The sequence below is a fragment of the Melospiza melodia genome, chromosome 8, assembly GCF_035770615.1.
Source record: "Melospiza melodia melodia isolate bMelMel2 chromosome 8, bMelMel2.pri, whole genome shotgun sequence".
NCBI lineage: Eukaryota > Metazoa > Chordata > Aves > Passeriformes > Passerellidae > Melospiza > Melospiza melodia.
The window spans coordinates 11,155,481-11,176,474 of record NC_086201.1 but is presented as its reverse complement, the minus strand read 5'-3'; the positions used below and the strand labels follow the sequence as shown (position 1 = coordinate 11,176,474).

At 40.2% G+C, this 20,994-nt stretch overlaps 1 protein-coding gene across 3 annotated transcripts in view; it reads right to left on the bottom strand.

The window, feature by feature from the left end:
- HSPBAP1 (HSPB1 associated protein 1) overlaps positions 1-20,994 on the bottom strand; it is a 38,337-nt gene that overhangs the window by 8,036 nt on the left and 9,307 nt on the right. For all 3 annotated transcript variants that reach the window (XM_063161771.1, XM_063161772.1, XM_063161774.1), the window contains 4 exons: positions 17,918-18,103; positions 12,198-12,382; positions 8,291-8,427; positions 5,024-5,195 (listed from right to left, as the gene is read on the bottom strand). In XM_063161771.1, the coding sequence (XP_063017841.1) occupies positions 5,024-5,195; positions 8,291-8,427; positions 12,198-12,382; positions 17,918-18,103 (680 nt within the window). The remainder of the gene's footprint in view (positions 1-5,023; positions 5,196-8,290; positions 8,428-12,197; positions 12,383-17,917; positions 18,104-20,994) is intronic.

Below are 20,994 nucleotides of genomic sequence, written 5' to 3'. Positions count from 1 at the left end.
AATTTCACAATTAAAAAAAGCAGACTTCCATATGTTTATGAATATGGGACACAGATTTAGCTACATTTCTATAGGAAACATAAAAGTAAGCCACAGTGAAACAACACACACAAATGCAGCAAACATTTTATAGGGAAAATATAAAGGGCAATAGCAAGACAGAACTACTCCAAGCTAAGAAATAATCTTGTGCTAGCCTGCTTTCCACAGAACTTATCTAACTTTATTCGTGCTGGGAAGATACTGATCTAAACAGTAACCAATCAGATAATTTTAATATTTAGGCTAGTGACAGCCAAATATAGCAAATGAAGTTAAAGTAGGACATAAGTCCCAGAAAAGATAAAATGAGATGCTGTAATGGGAGGAAAGAAACCAAAGGAACAGTTGGGAGAGCAAGTGGAGCAATGCTGAAGACTTGTACAGCACAGAGAACAGAGCAGGTTTGAATTCTCAGTGGACATGATTAACTTGATACAGTGCAAAGGTAGGGCAGAGGTGGAATTGCTTCAAAAAGAGAGCATACCCTGAAGTGAAATATTATACCAAGAAATTTCTGCTCATTAGAAAAAGATATTTAGGTAAATGCACACAAAAAGGAAGCCAGTGTCAGGGGAAGATAAAGACACTGAGCCACGGGGGGGACCCAAGGAGATCCCAGAAGTGTTTGCAACCATGGCAATGAAACATAAAATGAAGTAGGTGCAGGCATAGCCAATTCTGTGGGAGCACCATCTGAGGACTGTGTGAGCCCTGCTGCCCCAGCCTGTGCCTCATCCCAGCTGGAGCCTGGCTGTCCTGGTGCTTGGAAGGTGCTTCTCACCCTGCCTCCTCCTCCTCCTCCCTCCTGGTGTCTTCCTGTGCACTGAAATGGAGCTCCAAGGGTGACTGGAGTCAGAAACATGGGCACAGCCAAGGGAAAGGCACAGCCATGGGGAAAGGCACAGTGAAGAGGAGGAATGGCCCACAGGTGACCTAGGTGAGAGAATGAGGGAAGCTCAGGGAAGAGGTGGAGAAGCAGAGTCAGGGAATTGCAGCTTTGACCTTTCATTTTTGAGGGCTCTCCATAGGTGTTGCAGGTTGAGCAGTGTTTTTATCACCAATCCTAGCATAAATTCAGCTCCTGGACTCTTCTGCTTCTTCTGTGACGGAAATCATAGTTCTGGTGTCCTGAGGTTGGGTTGGGCTGTCTACCTTCTCTATGGGGTGACTTGGGGCAGGCTCTGCAGTCTCCCCTGTGAAAACTCTTTATTCCTTTCCCAGAACAGAATTATCAGCCATCTATTATGCATAATGGTGTGGCCAACTCTGAATTCTCTTTTAGTAAAATCACTTAAATTCTTCTCCAACAAAAGTAGTTTTTTTACTGTAACCCCTTTTAAAAACTCTTTTGTATACTTTGAGCAGGAACATTACACTACCTTTGAATTACTGCATTTCTTGACTTACTAAAACACTTCGGTATCAATTATATTTTTCTTGTCTATCCAGGCTGTGTGTTCTTCTGTTCTCCACTTTAAGCCCAAACTGATGTTCTCATACCCTTTCTTTAAAGGCAGCACACAGGGAAATCCCTCCCTGACTTCATGAAGATTTCTTCTTGCTCAGGGTTAGATTAGAGGTCAGAGGTTTGCCTGCACTGCTGGGAGCTCTGCTGCTGAGCAGGATCCCATGGTGTGTTAGATTCTGCAGCAGAAGCCCAGAAAGAGAAAATCCTGCAGCTAAACACAGGAACTGAGTGACAACTGTATTTGTGGCCACATCAATGTGTTTCTTTTAGACTTTGCAGAAGCAGGGGAGGGGAGCTTCTGAGCAGCAGGCCATGGCGAGAACCAGCAAGCAGTAATGTTCATATTTTTCTAAAATAGTTTTTTTTTCCCATCCAATGACAATATTTTTCAAGGCCAGAGGGAGGGCACCCTTCTCAGACCCAATGTGCCTCTTGGCTACCTCAGTTAGGCCTTTCCCTGCACTTCTGCCCAGCAGCTCCTCTGGCCTCAGGCTGCACTGGGGCACAGGGCCAGGCCCAGGGCAGGCAAGCTCTGCCTAACAGCACCTGCCTGGGGTAGCAAGGGGGGAATGGGATTGCTCACAGGGGCACAGAGGGCAGCTGCTTGCTCTCCATCCCTTCAGATAAACCCAGATCACTTCATAGTCTCCCTACCATTGTCTGGTTATGTGGATGTGGATTAACAGGGAGATGGATTAAGAGCAATTACATTAGTGAGCAGGAAGGAAGCCAGAAGTCAGTGAGAAGTGGGGCAGAGGAAAGAATGATCAATGATTTTATCCTTGTACAGCACCTCAGTTTTTTGTAGCTTTTTCAGGTGGTATTCATCTTTCCTATTTTTAATCATCAAAAAAGTTAAGCATCTATGTGCATAGGCTCCTTCTACAGCCTGTGCTGAAGGACAAGGTAGGATCAATGTTCCTGCAGGATTGTAATTATGTAAGACAGGAAGGATGAACCACCTTGCTGAAGTGCCAGGTGCCACTGATGGCAAATAGGACACCTGTCCTGAACAGGATTTAAGCTGAGGGTGACAGATCCCTAACTCTCTTAATACTTTTCCCAGAGCATGGGTAGAAGATACAAGAACAGATGTGGTTTGTCCCATTTCTGGTCTTTTAGGGAGCATTTGTATATTTGAGAAAAAAATCAGGGTGTTACTAGAAATGCTGCTCCATACTTAATCCTCAGCTTTGCAACCATCACAGAGGGGACCAGGTCCAAACATTTATAAGGACCCCCTACATTTCTGTAACACAACTTGAGCTTGTAACTTCATGGATATAGTGGATATAGTCATGTACTGCTGCAAGCCCTTCCACTACTCAGCTGCCTATTTGAGTAAGCTTGACATCTAAATGTTTTCATCATTTGTTTCAGAACAGATCACTGATGTAAAACCAGAAGTTATGTCTGTTGAAATGCAGCTGACAGCCAGTGGTCAGGTACAGGATGAAACCTTATAAAACCTTAATTCTCAATCAGCTACCAAATTCATAATAGAGGCTCACCTATGAATAATACAGTGCAAGGGCACAAAGGATCTAACTGACTGAACACTCTGTGCACTGGCACAATGTTACATGAAGGAATTCTGCTTTCAGGCAGAAAAATGGCTGGTGGCAAACATTGACCAGAAGGTGGCATTAGACACATTAAGTTTTTGATATTCAAAGCTGCACTCACTCTACATGCAGCTGCTCTCCTGAATACCTAAGAACACCTTTGTCTTCGTTTTTTCAGCCTTTTATTGTTACAATAATCCAAAATGTTCTGCATACCCTCTGGGAATGAGTCGAGATGCTACATTTTATCACAAAATAAAGATGCCTACAAATTCTCCAGTAATTGGGCTAATTCTATGTGAAAACCACTGTTAAACACATATCAAGACATTATTTAGGAATTCTCTCCCTTGTTAAAAAAGGAGTTCTTCTAGGTCATTCCTTTCCATCAAATGGCTGCAGCTCCCAGCCACCTGCCCTGAAAGCTTCTGGATGAGATGCTGGCAAGCACCACACAAAAAGCACTGATGAAATGGACAAAGGCAATACCTCACTGCTCCATCATTGCTGCTACATCACTTTCCCCCCCAGGAAATCCAAACAGTATCTCGTTCATGGCAATGCAGACAAATTCTATTACTGAGCTGGCTCAAGATCTTTATTCCTAGCAAGATTAATTCGTAATTGCTTTAAGCCTAATTAAAATTAAGATCATATTAAAGGTTCACTAGTGCACTTGATCGTTGCAAAGGAGATTATAAATTCAAATAGTATTGGGGATCAGGGATAACGCAGTGCTGAATGGATGTGGCATTTTTATCAATAGTAAAAATTTGTTCTTTGTGCTTTAAATTACTGACTGCTGCAACCTTACAAAGTGCTGAATGTGAAACTAATGATTTGCTTTAGGAATATGAGTATGAGCTAATGTAGTGCAAACAGTAAAGGCTGATCATAGATTCTCCATTTGCATCTGTACCAACTGCAGAGCATACACTTCCAGTTGAAGGGTATCATCCTTTTGTTGGAAGCTACTATCCTGCCCCACTCTGCCTCCTCAGAATTAACTTAATTAGCAAAAATCCATTCTTTAAATTGTTGAAGACAGCTGGGTTTGCCAGTTAGGGACAGGGGAATGCTCATACAAGTTGTTGAGCTGGCAGGTCAAAAGAGGTGACAATATCTGGTAGGAGAATGGCAAAAGGGTTCCAGCAGCAGCAACTCCACTGTCTGAGCAATGACCATTGCAAAATTCCTTTGGAAGGGCCTGACAGTTTGAGATGCACAGCAGTGCCTTAGCAGGACATGCACGGCTGAACAAATGAAAAAGGGTAATTCAGACTCCAAATACAGACCTTGCTGATTAAATAAAGAAGGACACTATTTACAGCAGGAGACTGGGAATCAAGAGTCCTGAGCCCTACTCTCACACTGCTGCTGCCTGCCAGTGTGACTGTAGGCCAGGCACTTACAGCTGAACCTTCTCAGTAAAGCAGGATTAAAAACATCCTCACAGCCCTGGAAAGCACCATGAAACCTGTGAATGGTATGCACTCTAAAAGCAAGTATCATCATTAAAGTATTTATTAAACCAACAGGTGAAGCCTATTCACTACCAAAATATGAGTTCCTTTGCTAGCTCTATATACTCATTAACCAAATGCATTTTATGGAACATACTGCTGTCAGAGTAGACAGGTCAGAGTTCAAGAAAGTTCTGAAGTAGACAAATTTGAGGTGGCTGCAAGACGGGTGGTTGTATGGAATCAGGCAGCTGATTGAACTCTGATCTATGAATCAGACAGCTGATTGATAGCTCTCCAAATGTCTGCAGCTTTTGTACTAAAAAGTCAACGCAAACAGCGAAGAAAGTTTCTGTGCTGAGAAGGTCTGAATGTGGAGTGGAGGAAGAAGGAAGTTCCACAGTCAATTTGTTAAGATTTCCTAGCCCTTAATTAGGCAGTTAAATAGAATATTAAGTAATGTGAAGCTTGTATGTAAGTGGTACCTGTCCTGGACTGAGTGTAACAACATGGGCTGTTGAGTTCCTGAACTCGGGAAAGCGTTTCAGATCAGGGTTGGCAACGTTGACTTTGCTGAATATGCTGGATTCCTCATAAGGGATCCTGGTAGGATAAAGGAAACTGGTGTCACCAGGTGGGAAGAGGTGCCATCTCTTCCTGAAAATAGAGAGAAGACAAAAATGTATTCAGTGCATGTCACTTGCAGCAAAGAACTAAAGGCAGTAGCAAGGTTTTCAATAAAACATAAATCTGCCTCGCTGTGTGAATCTCCTACGCAGTGAGAACACAGCCAGTGCTTACAGGCTGTCTCCTGAAAGTGTTTTTAAAATATTCCACTTTTTAATTTTTTAACTGAGAAGATTTACAGCTTCTCACCAATCATTTTTAAAGGCAGATAAAATTTAAAAAACCTCTCCCGTCTGGTTTCTTCTTCCTCTTTTTTACATGCAGCATTTACAGATGCTCAGAGCATTAAAAATTGCTCTATAAACTAGAAGAAATAGTTTTGTTACAGACAATGTATTTTTGTTCACTGAATGAAAAGCTTTCAAAATCTGTATTTGTTTTGAAAGGAGGGCATTGTGTGTTTAAGATGGCAACAGTAAAAGGGTGTAGACATTATCTTCTGTTTCCTTATATGGCTGTTAGTCATGAACCCCTCATTTTTAAAAGTCACCTTGATGTTTCTATGTCAAAGATGGAATGAATAAAAACCAGATACATCCATAGAAATAAGTATCCTTAAACACCTGTATTTTTTTGTGTTATCAATCTCACATGAGGAAAATGTGGCTGGTTGTGCATTTAAGAACTTACTGGTGTGACTAAATGCCAGGTGGAGCAGGACAGGGTTGTTCTGCTCATGAGGGCACTCATGTGCCACGTTGCTCCTACATGCCCAAAGAAGCACATGAAGGCACCACAGTGCAAAGGCCAAGCAGAGCTGGGACCACACTTTGTCCTCAGGAGCTAATGTCTCTATTTCACTGACATAGACCAGATCAAAGAGAAAAAAAAGAATATGCCAGAACTGGTGGTGCCCGTTTTATGGGCATTATAAATTAAATATCTTAGCAGGTACATATGGTATTTAAAAATATAAGTTTTAAATGGCAGTACTGTAGGTGATAGAAATAACCAGAAGGAATACACAAAGAGAATTTATTACATTTAAGAGGTGCTAGACAAATAGTGCAACATGACCAATACACTAAGCAATGGAAAAGTAAAGGCAGCACTTTACAGCACAGCTGGAGCCCTTGTGTAGCTCTTCTCTTTTGTTTTGGACTCTAGAAAGGGCTTTTCTTTGTTTCCTTTCCCTTGGCACTCACTTCTTGAATTTTGTCTACTGCTTCTGGTTGTCAATTCTAAGTCACAGATCTGAAAATGGGCGCAAAGCAACCAAAGGGCACGAAACGAAAAGGGACAGGAACAGAAGAGATAGTCAGAACTCCAGAGACCAGCACAGATGCAAGTGCCATAGGCTGCTGATATTTCTTGGTAATTACCAAAGCAACTGCTGGATGCAAGCATAAAACCACTTCTCCTGAAACTCAAGCCTTATTGCAACTTTATTTTGCCCTCCAAGCTAGATCCTCTGAGGGGGCAGAGAATGACTAGGTTAGGAGGCTCAGGGTTAATCCTGCAGGCTCACGGCAAAGCAATATCATAAAGCAAAAAATTAAGAAGCCTAAGGGATGCAAGGAGGAAATTCAAGATAGCAGCAAAGGGCTAAGGAGCTGTCCCTGGCTTTCCTGCAAAGGCAAATCTATTTAAGTTTAGCATAAGCTTATATTCTGGTACAAAGCCTGTCTTGTTTGAGAGTCTCAAAAGGGAATCTTTCTGCTCTGAGGAAGCACAGGATTCACAAGCTTGTGGAAGTTTGCAATCTATTTACAGGCTTTGTTCTGAAGAGAAAACAACTTTGTCTTTTCAGGCTGTGTAAGGGCTTTGGATTTCTTTCCCTGAGAGGAAAAAGGATTTTGGTCTACTTGAGGGGGAGGAAGTGCCTTGGGAAGGTGGACAGAATTGCTGCATGATGCTGGAACTCTGGCTCAAGTTCAACATCTGAAGGTACAGATCAAAGAGGCTTGGCAGGTATTGTGTCTGCTACATCACTGTACTTATTTAGTACACCCAGTATTTAAGTGGATCCTTAGAAGATTATGGCATTTAAGTCTCATGGTTTTCATTGAGATTTCTGGCTCCTGAATACACTAAAGCGTCTGGACTTCAATGCACAAGTGATCTGAAGTCTACAGGATTGGCTGCAGCACAGCAGTGCTGAGGGAGGCTTCTAGAATGTCTCTGCTGCACATCCACCCAAGGACCTCAAGGCTGTTTGCAAACATGAATGAAAATCCTACACAGAGTTACCCTTCTTAGGGATAAGATGATGACAAATTCATTTACCTCAGGCCTTAAAGCCAGTCAGCATGTGATGCTGCCCAGCTAAAAGGCAACACACCTGACTTCCAATCCTGCACCATAATCACACCACCACCACAGTCTTACTGTTCTATAAAATGGCAGAGTAATTAATCCCGTTGAAAAACTCCTAGCAAATTTCTCCTTCCACTCTCTACTATCAAACATAGAAAGTGTGTGCAACTTGTTCTGTTACTCTAGCACTACTCTAGCAATAATAGATAACAATCCAAAAACCAAAAAAAACCCCACCAACCCTGAAGCCAATATGTAAGGAAAAGAGAAAAAAAAAGAATGCGAAAAAAAACCAAAGACAGCATGCGAACAGGCAGAAAGATACAGCAACAGCTACATGATCCCAAATGAGTTTGGAGCCTCAAATGTCCCTTTCAACTTTGCTCACAGCTGGCTGCTCCCATCCTGATGGTCCCCTTTTAAATTAACTCTAGCAGGCTATTAGAGCCTCTTGCACAGACAATATTGTAAAAGTCTAAAGTAGTTTATTTCTATTTTGTTTAGTTTTTTTTTATTTTAACTCTTTTATCTCCTAATTCCAAATTCCTGAATTCATAACTACTAGGCAAATGAAAGTGTTTATAATTGGACCATATTACACACAGACTAGAAAATAAAATTGTGTCAACTCCAGAATGCCCTGAAGTTCTGCCATTTCCTGTAGAACAGTTATGATGCTCTTCAATCATTGAGAAGTCAGAAAACTGAAATAATCAGGACCTAGAAATAATACTAAAAAGAGTCCAAAACTAACTTTATGCACAGTATAGCTCTCCCCTGTATTTACTGTAGGTATGTGCACTTGTTACCTTCCTTGTACTTGCAACACTAAGTTGCAGCCGTAGGAGTCCAAGTGGCAGGGGGTGTTTGCTCCTTCAGAACCAATCCACAGTGTGCTCTCTTTTCCACTTCTTCCAGGAAAACCAAAGTCAGACCACCTTACATCCTAGAGCAATAAAAAGGTTTATTTATGTAAGCTGTTGAACTGATTGACATCCTATCCTTAGTTCTGAGAGTCTCCTGTCTTCTCCTTCCATTGCTCATCACTCTTTATCCACTGCAGCTGTTTTTCCCTGGTTGGGTTCTGGAGCATGCACAGTCTGTTCCCCTTCCTCCAAAATTTTCATCCTCACCTTTCATATCATGCAAGTTACTCCTTTGCTCTACAGAAGGGCTGCCCAAATTCTCATGGCCACATGGGACTTCTTTTTCTTTTCAAACACTCTTTTTTATCTTTCTCCACCCTTAACCATCCACCCAAGCTCAGGATTGCTTTTAGAAAACTTCTTATGTATGGCATTTAAAAAGAGAATGAAAGGAAAGAAGAAAAATCCCTATTCCCTTTTCAAACAATTGATAATCTATGTGGAATTTTTGCTCTCTCCTTGCTCCTATTTCAGCTTTCTCCATGTAGTCCGGGAACACAGACTTTACCCCATCTGTGACCCAGTGTTATGCCAGGTTAAGTTTCTTATTTTTTAATGGACACAATTGCAAATGCAGAGGCAGTGAACTTAAAACAACTTGATGACAGGGTAAGGAAGGGCAGAACAGGTGTACACATATTATGAACACAGTGCTGGATCTTTCCAGTCTGTTGATCCTCCCACAAGCAATCCCTTGGGGCTGACAGTTGGAAAGAGGCACAGTGAGGCATTTTTCAGACAATCCAAGGGGTTTGCAGAATGGTTCTGTGTAGCTTGGCTAAAGCTTTTCCATGTATCTACAGCTCTCCCTGCCACCTGCAGGGCCTGATCATTTGTTTATTGGAAAGCACTTGAGGAATACTGGCCAGAGATACTGGCACCTTTTGGCTGGAGCCCCAGACTGAGCCTTAGGAAACAGAGATTAAATTTCTGGCTTCCTGACGGTCTTGGGCAAATCGCTTCATCTCTGAGTTTTATTTTTCCCATCTTGAAAAGGAAGATAATGGTATTTGTTCCATTTCAGTAAAGCACTTTGGGGTCATTCACATCACCTAACTTTAGGAACCTAATTTAATCTTGGCTCCTGCTCTAGTCAAAGCACTCTCAATCAAGCCTTGGAAAAGCCTCTCTCTTTCTGCTGTCTATAAAGAGAAAATAGGAGTCTAGGAGTCCTAATTTAAGTATGTAAGCTTGCTGCTTGCAGACAGGTGGATGATATCCTTTTTTAAGATTTATGGATGAGGAAAACGACAGCTAGACATTATAAGGATGACTTCACCACGACACTGCATCAGGAGACCCTCAAAGTGAGCAATAGCCTTCCCAAAAATTAGGTGTTGCTAAAGATTCTGAATTTCAGAGTTATTGATTTTAAAGATATCATTTGAAAGAAATGCAGAAGTGTAATATAAACATTTGTCAAAGACAGCAAAAGATCAAAAAGAAAAAGTTGCTCCTATAGATTTCAGCAGGCATAAAATTTGGAATTCAATACAACTATTTCAGTGAAAAAGTTAAGCGTAGCACCATTTCTACACTTTAATCTCACACCTAAATAGTTTTTATATTTTGTTACAATTTAAGTGAAAAGAAAGCACACATAATCAATATCAGATTTAAAAGAACTTTTTGAAAATGCTCCTGCTGTAGTAAATAGTTGAAGCGATTATGGGTAAAATAGTTTTTAACCAATGAACTGAAAAGGAACTGGTAGTATTACTGAAATCTTGTCACACTGGGTTCCTTTTCTACAATAAAAAGCCAGAGTAAGAAGAAATGCACTAAAAGGTGTTCCAACCATAACAGATGGCACATTACTTGTGATATATATTTATTTCATTTGCTGCTTATAATGAAGTTAATCTGTACCCGTATGTCACTTTAAAAGGTCTCATTTCTATTTAAACTTCATGCATGTATCTTGCTCCTGATTTATATCTCAAATTCTGTAATGAAATATCAACTGAACAAAAAATGTAAGATGCTAGATATTGCTCATAGATTAGAATAACGGAATCATTACCTTAGCCCACACAACTGTAAATGATAAACAGTGCAATCTAAATTTCAAGCAACTTCTAAATGGCCCTATTAATCACTATAAATAACAGTGCAGTTGGCCTTCTTTTCCCCTTCAAATAACCTCACGTAAATCTAAATAAAATCTAGAAGAAAAAAAAAAGGAGTTATCATCAGATTCACACAAGAATTTCCACAAAGAACTCCTTTGGCTGGTATAAATTGTGTAGCAGTGTTTCAAAAGCTGTGTGAGTGTGGAACTGATGGAGGCATTTCTCTCCCATGCCTGTGAAAATGGCAGATGACACACACCATATTTGCTTGCATAACACCACCAAGTCTTTCCTTCCCAGATTCTGCTTCTCAAAAAAATCCATGGCATAACCATTACGTGTGTCTGTTCTAAAATTGCAGTACAATCTGTTGTGCGTTAGGTCAGGTGATCAGGTCGTGGCATGGCACCTGCACAGAAATGCAACTCCTGGAGCCTCAACTTTGTTCTTGAATGGGGGCAAGGGAAAGAAAGAGGCAGAAAAATGGTTGTTTCCTTCAAGTGTGAATGAAGCAGAAGGATATTCAGGACTTCTGAGCTGCTATTGGCCTGTGCTGGAAGACACATGGAAATGCTGTCTGTGGAGGCAGACAAAGAGAAGACCAAGGAACAACTACAGACAAAGTTATGCAAAGATCTCGGGGAGCCAGAAACATCCCTGGAGCTCCCAGTTTAGTTCAGACAACACAAACCAGCCCAAGGTTATGTGATGCTGGTTATGTTTCAGTGTGCTCAGGAAGGGAAGGGGGAAAAGAAAGGTAAGATGATCTCTGTGCCCAATCCTTACCTTCCGGCCCAATGGAAAGTTGGAAAAGTCTGAAAGTCTGAAAAAAGACTGATCACTATAAAACATCAGTTTTACTGGCACAAAAGAATAAAATACATATGACGAACATGGGAAATGCTTTCTGAGGAAATAATTAATTTGAGGGGGCTTATCAGTTCATATTCACTGTCACCCCAGTGATACAGTGATTTTACAGGCAATTATGATTCCATTTTCCCCTTTCAAAGTATAGAAATGAATAAGGCTTTACTTACTCTTTCTTTATATCTTTTGAAGAAGTATACCTTTTGTATAGCTGTCCTTAATTTTGCCCTCTTACAATTTGCAAGGAGAAGTAGCAAGAATGTAGATGAAGCAAGATATTGAAATAGGAGATAGGCACAGAGAAAATAAAAGGAAATACCTTGGGTAGCTGTCCTACTGTGTATGGTAATTGAATACTTCCATGGACAGGTTACTTCCTGTATTTTACTGCCTCCACAGAATCTCTCCTCCTCACAAACAGTTAATCTAATTATATTAAGGAAAGGAGCTAAGCTACTTAATAAAATGAGCCACAAGGCAAAACAAGGAGCAAAGCCATGTTACAGCCTTGTTACTACAATGAAATACATGCCATCAATCCTCCCTCCTGAGTGGAGCTGTTCATTTGGGCACCATTTGGGTGTAAGGTGGATCTGGCCTAAATGGGAAGAGAGTAATGCCAGGCTGGTAATTATTTTTTGTCACTTGGAGTGGTGTTTCTAAATTTATAAGGAGACTCAGAACTTTGATGGCTGCCACTTGGCAGATTTCAGTTTGCCTGAGAGCTAATAGCTTTTCTTTCAGAATTTTAAAATAAGTGGCCAAAGGAGCAGAGAGGGATAGCAGTAGAAGCTACATTAGATAATTTGCAGTGGTTCAACTAGGAAGAGATAATATTAATGTTTCACCTGGAAAATTTCTGGCTTGTCTTCGAATATCCTGGCAATGTACTTGTAGTCAGCATAAGCCCAGTATTTGGAGTAATCGTAACAACTGAATGGTCCAGAGAGACAAGAAGGCTGCCCACAACTCCAAGCCAAAAACTCCTCAAGTGTAGCTTCCACATAGCTACAGCTGGTTTCAAACTGGGGAACTAGAGCAACAAAAGAAAAATCAAATATTACATGAGCATTGAGCACAGAATCAGTAAAAATAATACAGGTTCTCTCAGCTGTGGTTAAATGGAACATCAGATACAAATCTGACTAGGTAGTTTGACTCTGGTCAATAAAATGGTTCTCATGACCTAACTCATAAGTAAAGTCTGAGACTATTGCTTTTTCATTAAGGTTTAATTGAATGGCTCTTAACTTGAACTTGCTGTGAGACAAAAGCAGACCAATAGTTAGCGTTGTTCTTCAGCACAGTAACTCAATAACACACCCAAGTTCACTAAAGAGCTTTGCTTCATCTCCCTTCCTAAGTGTGAGGTGCAAATGTGCACATCAAGTATTTCTGTATCCTTCATTTTGTCTCCATAGATTTATGCAGATGGACATGTTCATCTTACCCTTTCCCTGAAGCAATGACCAAGCCAGTGTGGTCATGCATAGAAAGTGAGGTATGGAGCCACACACATGCTGCCAATGATCCATCTAAAATGCTGTGTGGCCTTATTTTTCATTTGGGGCTGACAAAAGCATATTGCAGTGTTCCTTGGCAGACACAGAAAGTGTTTACCAGCAGGGTTTTGCTCCCAGCATGCTTTGGTCAGGCTGACTGATACAGCCTTTCAGCTCAAGGTCAGGTCACTTGGAAGGCCTGTAAGGTAGCCCACATCACAGAATATTTTAATTGCAGTTCATCAGAGATCTTCATTTCCTGCCACCACTAATTGTGCCATCTTCAAAGAGACTTATTCAGTGTTAAAAAAATATTACTTTACTATAACTACTACTGAGGAAAAATTACTGCAGCCTGCATGAATGACAATGACAGAGCTGCAATTTAATCTTGTGTAACTTGCAGAGAGCTGCACAGAAATGGGATCCTTTCACTGCTGTGCAGCAGCAGCTCTTGGTTCTTAACCGCTTTCATTTTGTTACTGCAGCAGTTCTCACAGAGTCTCATACAGCTTTTACAAACCTTTATCACTATTATTTTCCATTGTAGTAGCATAGGTAGTGGTTTCCTTCCCACTACTATAAAATCATTACCTAAAAGTGTCAGTGGATGGGCTCCCTACCTAAGGACTGCATACAAGACATATAAATCACTTGCAAGTCACAAAATCACAACCAAAACCCTCTGTTTTGCATCCCATATCTGTGTTGCAGTCCCTCTCCTGATACCCAGGTTTTAATGCAATGTTTATCATTTTACTATAAGGTGTCTGGCAGAAAGATTAGACAAAAGAGGCACTACTGAGGGTGCCTCAATATCTGTATTACTTTCATGAGAAAAAAAGAGGACACTTTTTCATTTCATGACACTCTTAGGACACTGCATATTTTCCAAGATAACTCAGAAGCAAATGTTTTAAAGGCAAGAAATATGCTCTTTCTACCTCACAGCATATTTCACTCTCAGTTTCATTAAAAAAAAATCCAACTATGAAAGGCAAGACTATCTTGTAGAATACAATCTCCTCGGGGCAGGGCTCTTGGTTTGATTGATACCTTATTCAATACCAAGGTGTGGGTGGTTATGGAAAAATAAATAGTAATAAAAAACACATTTGGGCAATCTAGACAGTTTGCTTAGATGGGTTTGTAGGTTGTAGGCTGCAACAAGGGTGAAAATGTTAGCAATGAGCAACAGAAAGCAACAGCATTATTAACCAGTTTGCTAATACTTAATCATTTAAAGCTGAGGGTGTTTAGTTATTGACAAATTGCAGATTAAGCCATGCAAGTCTAAAGTAGGCTGCCAGTTCTGTCTGATGACATGCTACCTGAAGGCATAACAGTCCTCCTCTTTCCCCTAATACCACAGATGGAAATTGGAGGGAAGGAGAGAAGGAAAAAGTGGGTTTCAGAGAAGCAGCTCTCCTCCTTAGTTAAGGTTTGGTTCTGACAGTTGCCAACATCTGTTCTTCTCAGAGTGTTTGCAATGTGTACTAAGGAAAATGTAGACAAAAAAGGTGTAATAGCCTTAGAAAACACCTAAAGCTCCATTAAGAATGCAAGTGAAATATCTTCTCCTTTCTTTAAAGAAAATCAAACCCCTATTCACAGCTGCTGGGGAATTAAATAATCCAAGCAAGGAATAGCCACTTCATACTAAAACAAAACACAGGCATACTCACAAACAAAAGAACCTGGCCATGCACATCCAAGTCCAATAACCACTTCATATCTCAGCTTTATGCAACATTTAATCTGTGTACAGTATTTGTACTGCATTTCAGCCTCCTATTCAGCTACTGATTCTGCAGCCACCTTTGCAGTCTCCCTCTATATCAAACCTCAGAGATCTGAATTCTTTTGCCATCCTTAGTGATAAAACCTCTTGGCAAGATGGTCAAGTTGCAGCCCTTTCCCATCCAACTGCACATCTGACAGCATCAGCTCTATCCAGCATCAGTGAGAGAGAAACATCCTCCAGAGATCCTGTGACTCAGAAACTGATTAACATGACAGCTTCTTGTTCTCTCTGGCTTCTTCACAGTAAACTCATTGTTGATTCATTTTACTATGCAACCACCAAAAACAGTCAAAACAAGAAATGGCTGCATACAGAAGTCAGTTCTGTTAAGTTTTCTTCTTACTTTGTGCTGGTGTGCTCCAGGTAGCCATCAGACACAATGGCAGTAATGCCACATTTTCTCTGTCAGAAGCAAAGCTTCTGAAGCTTTGGCCTATCCCTTATCCCACATCAGAAAAATAAATCTTTTAGTGTGGCTGGAACCAGATGGGTAGGGATTTCCTGATTAATAGCATCTTCACTGTTCTTCTAATGAACTCTGGTACTCTCTTTGAAGGTATCTTTTGTCAATGCTTAGTCCACTGATTGTAGTTTTTTCCCTTTCTTATGAACACAAACTGTTTAACTTGTGTAATCAGACAGAATACTATAAAAAACACACTTAGGTACAAATAATATATACAAATAATACTGCTAGCTCTCACATTTTTCCATATTTCAAATGTACCATCCACATTGGTATGCTTCAGATGTTACAAACTAGTAAGAAAAGCAAATATAAAATCCTTGCAACTCCCACCAAGTTGCCCCATTTGCAATTCTCACTTTTGTACATTAAGGAATCTTCAGCTTGGGAAACCCATCCAGATGCAGATGTAGCACTAAAGAAAGATGAGGAATTGCTGTAGTAAGAGATCTCCATGAATTTTGAGTTTTCCAGATGAACCTCACTTAAATAACCTCAGAAATTCTGAAGCTGCCATTTCAGAGTGTCACCAGATGTGCCTTTAAGCAGGAGAGTGGATTTTTTCTTTTGCATTTCCAATTCCATAGTAGGAGAGGTCCCACCTAGTCTTAAGGCAATAAACCTCTTGTGGATATGGAAAGAATATTGAGAGAGAGAGAGATCAATGCAATTTTAGTTGTATTCTAAAATACAAATTCTGTTCTCTCTCTGAGCAGATGACTGGCTCCATTTCACCTAGGTAAGTTAGCAGGAACAATAAGAAAGAGAGGCCCTCATTAAAAGTAGTTTTAAGCATGCAATAGTGAGATCAACCACCTTCCAAATGACAGTGGCACATGGAATGTATCACATTATTTCAGACTCTGAGATGGCTTGGAAAATGGCTTCACTAATATATTCGTATATTGAAAATTTTTTTATGGCATCACAGGTCTCATTCAGTTACAATATAACCCCTGAAGGCTGTACCAATCTCCTCAAAGACAATTCCAACCAACATTACCACATAATGGAGGCTCCTGGAGGCAAAATGATTTCTGCACAGGGATAAATGCCTTTAGGAAAAAGCAAAATGCAGTTAGATGCTTCAAGATATAAATTCCAATTTAAATCCACTCTGTTTCTCTAGTGACTACAAGTTATTGTTAAGTGGTGACTCTTATCTACTCAGTTGGTAGCATCAATCTGTGACTTAGCTACATAACACTCCATCAGTCCCATCAGAAACTCTGCCAGTTGGAACATCCATCTGGCTCTCAAAAAGTGCCTACTAATTAATGGAGAGTAGGATCAAAACTATTCTTTTACCTGGTAGGCCTTGTCTGTTACAACTCAGATATGTTAACAAGGTATAAGGTAACACGGTATATAGGCAACAAGGCAAATATCATTTATATATATAAAATATATATAAATATATATGCTACACCTTCTCTATTGGCAATGGGATGCATTTCACAATTAGTGCAAGAATTAGGTGGTACCTCACTGAACTACAGAGATATTGCTATGAAGATGTGTACCAAGGTTTTAATTCTACACCTCAGTTTTCCCATTTGTAGAAAGTGAGTAAATAATATCTGTTCCCCCCAGGAATGGCACAGAAATCATTAATCCATGCTGGTAAAATGCTTTGAAATCCTAACACGCCAAGCATTTTCCCTCTAACACTTCTGTTTCATCACTTCTCTTGCAAAAATGGAACATGAAATAACATGGTCATGATGCTGTGAAGAAAGCAAATTTCACAGTGTTAAGTAAGATAGTATGATGTAATCCTACCACTTTCACTGGAACTGGCAGACCCTCATCTGGAGTCTTTGTGCAGACTCTGCATTCCAAGAAAGAGGAACTCCAACTGAAAAAGGTTAGAAGACTACAGAAAGAATAGTTAGGTAGGGTCTAAAAGATCATGACATATTAAATATTTTTAAAGTGGATTTTTCTAGCCTAAGGGTTAAAAAAGATCCTAAAGGTAGTCAAGATACTTTATAGGCAGAAGGGAGAAAGTGCATGGCAAAATGTATTTAGGTATGTTGTTGGGAGGGCAAAAGCTGTAAAGGGCAGGGATAAAGCAGTGCAGAACCTTTCAAGTAGATAACAGATGGAACATGTTTCTTCTGTCTTCCCCCCATGGTATGAAACTCAGTCTGTCCCAAGGACACCCTACTGTGTGCCTACAGACAGAGATGAAGTTGTAGTATTTAAAATCCAGTTGAAAAATTGTCTTTCTCCCATGGCATGTTCCAAGATGTATGAGTGAACCTGGAGGGTTAGCAGTGAAATTACTGCACTGGTGTCAAATGATTTTCTTAATGCTATATACTTCCATCATGTCTTCCATCACAGGACCTTAAAGTACTGAAAATCACCTAAATCTTAAAAACCTATGGAGGAAGGTGAGAATTACCACCATATAGATAAATACTCCAAGTCTGGCTAATTATTTAGCTAATTCCTTAACACAGTCAGGCTTATGGATATGGAAGCTCAGCTCATGTGAACAATCTAATCATGTGTAAGACCAGGACCAAACACACACACGACAAAGCAAGGAAGGAACACTGAGAAACTTGGTTCTTAAATGCTGGTGTTACCCACCACACCTCCTACTGAGAATAAACACATGAGAAAGAGAAGGGAGAGTTCTACTGCTGGCCAGATCCCATTCCTAAAAACAAAGCCTGCAATGAAAAGCAATACATTAGAGGAAAAACAGTTATAATGAAAAGGCAGATAATTGCAGGACCTGGAAAAGAGACTTGTGACATTAATGCCTGTCCACCTCATTCTCACCTAAATCCACTGTCTTCAGGCCCAGCCTAAACTGGATTGTCTTTCCCTCCAACACAGCAGAAAGGTATTCCACATTCCAGTGCAGGGCTGGCCAGTTGCCAACCATGTTACAGAAGACTGCAGGTTGCTGTAGAGACATCACAATTTCCTTGGTTTTCTCAGGAGTAAATGGTTTGACATCTTCATCTATGTAAAGAAAAAAAACCGATGGAGATGATTTATCATACATGAAGTTTTACCTATCATCTTCCATGGGACAGAAAAAAATTAGAACTAAGGCCTCCTTTGTTTATGACAGATTGTTTTATTATATTTGTAGATTTTTTAAAAATCAAAGTCGTACTGCAAAGACTGGAAGAACTAAATTAAAGTTTAAAGCTTTGTATTAGCACATAAAATATAAAGCAAAAAATAAAAATAGGCACATGCTTAGAATTTTCACTTGTATCTTAGGCAATATAGCACTGTAGCCAAACTGCTTAGAAATAGGCTAACAATAAAACAAACTTGCAAATAATGTTCAGAGTTTAGAGAACATAAATTTAATGAGTAGCATTTTTTCTGCATGGGATTCTTTCCAAAATTGTAGTATATTGTCAGAGGTAGCAAATGGGCTCTCCATGTGTTCTCTTTAAACTGAGGAACAGTAGCACAACCAATCAGCAGGTATTTTTGAAGTGTTTTAAAATTTCATCAACAGAATTTTAGAAAAAGGAAATTATGCCAATCCAAGAACTAAACTACACCCAAGATTTCCATTTATTCCTTTGCTGTTTAGAGATTTATATGTCCCACTGAAACTGTCAAGCTGAAATGCTGGCAATCTTGAATTAACTCCGCACTTTCAGAACAACTTTTCTTTAGGGACATATTCAGAGGGAAAATCTGGAGTTTTTAAAAAGGAATGACATCTCTGTAGAGCAGAAGAGGTGGACTACAGCTTCAGATCATAAAAAAATCCATTCATTATTTTAACCTCTATTGAGGTTAACTCATCCAGAATTTTTATCTGTATAATGGCTAAGATTTAACATACTGAATTGATACAAATGGCTCCTTGTGACTTCCAGCAGTTTATTTGAAACAAACAAACCAATTCAATTCAATCATTGTATATAGGGGTCAAATGATGGTCTGGCATACATGATGAATTAAATAAATACAGGCCAAGAAAATTTCCTTCCCCTCTGGGTACTAATTTTGCCTGTCATTCCTCCCCATGTATGGGAGATGGCAGAGAACCACCCAGTGGCACATGGGGCAACCCTGTGGGGCCAGCTGGGGGAAACACAAGGTGACCCACTGGGAACAATGTCACCGAGAAAAGTTCTTCAGTATTAATTTAAATGCAACAAAAATCTAAAATAAATCTATGAATGCTGAAGTGGGAGTGACAGGAGTAAGAGGTGTCCTGTACATGCTGTGTGCTGTATCTTGTTGGTAACTTTTCTGAGTCCCTCCTCTTTTGAGGGGAGGGTTTACAGTCCCACATAGCTGTGCTTTTTGGTTTTCTAAATTAGGCTGCTATCTTCACACAAACTCAGTGGGAGGTATTGGGGCTGGGCTTTCCTAGAGTCAATGGGTCTCTTATTCCACAGTCTTCAGGGAAACCAAATCCCTCACTTTTCCCTCATGAAAACTCCATTGTGAAGCTTTAAAACTAAAGACCTCTGGTATTTCATCTTCATGGAATATAAAAATTTTAAATGGCTTCTCTTTCCTAAGGCAGACGACAGGAGGGAGCTTGGATTTTGGTTTGTTTTCCACATTTGCTCTCCTAGGCAGAGCAACAGGATGATGTTGCTGTGACAGGATGGTGTTGCTGTGACACAGGGATGTCTCTGACACTTGGCCTTCAGTCTCACACCCAGCAGCTGACACAAGCAGGACAGAAGGAGCCTCAGAGGGACCGTATGGCTCACCATATGCTCTTCCCCACCCCTGAGGAGGCTCTGGGCTTCCCAAGGAGAAGTTGGCACACCTGGGGGAGCAGCTCCAGGGCAGGCAGAAAGGCCATCTGCAGACACAGGGCACGTGCTCTGAGCCACCAGGAGCTGCCTGGAGGCACGGCAAGAGGGGAAAGCTCAGCATGTTTATTCACAGCCGTTCTGGTCAGGAGCTAACACAAGACTTGGTCCAGATCTGAACACTCCCAGGGGGTTTATACAACTTCTGTCTTTCACCAGGGCAATTATAATATTGCACAGAGGTGCTTTCACCATGTGGGAGCTGGCAGCCTTACCTACCTTTCAGATTTTCCAGCTCATAAAAATGAAATCACTTCTGCTTAGGCCATGTTTATCACTGCATGGCTGTCTTTTTGACTACTCAGGGCTTTTTTTTTGCTTTAAGGGCACTACATTTAAGTATTTTAGAGGATGTAAATGCAAATAAATGCAAGAAACTGGTGACACCTTTTTGGAAGATTTTGTAAAGCTGACTTTTATTGCAAAAGTTTCAGGTTTATCCTGTAACTTCAGTGAACAGTTGGGATGTGCTACAAAAGCAGAAATTTTACTGGAAGAGACAGGAAGGCTCTTTGAAGCCCAACTGTTGATTCTGTGTGGCTTTCTAATGTGATTTCCACATGCACATCATGCTTTTGCAAGGTGTGGTTTTAACCACAGGGCATACACACACAGTGGGAAGCTCAGAGCTGAAGCTACTTGGGAGAGCAGGCCACTGGCAAACAAAAAACCACAATTAGGTTAAATAGCCTCTCCTCTACTGAATGATTGTCATGTCACCATGTTCAGTTGTAAACGTATTTCCCTATGAAATCAAGAAAAAATTAAAGAGCCTGTCTTACTAAGATGCTAATAATTCCTATCTTCAAACAGTATTAAAATCTTTGTTAAATAAGTATATATCTTCTCCTGATATAGATAATCACATACAGTACATATAATGCACAGTGGCATTTGAAACATTTTAGAAAATTTAAAGACTTAAACAAATATACATTAGGGATTTTTGCAAAGACAAATGCAGACTCTTGCTATATCTGTGTGAAGAATTTGTGTCTTGATTTGCCTTTGTATATTTCTTGGTGAGAACAGAGTCAGCTAAACGGAATT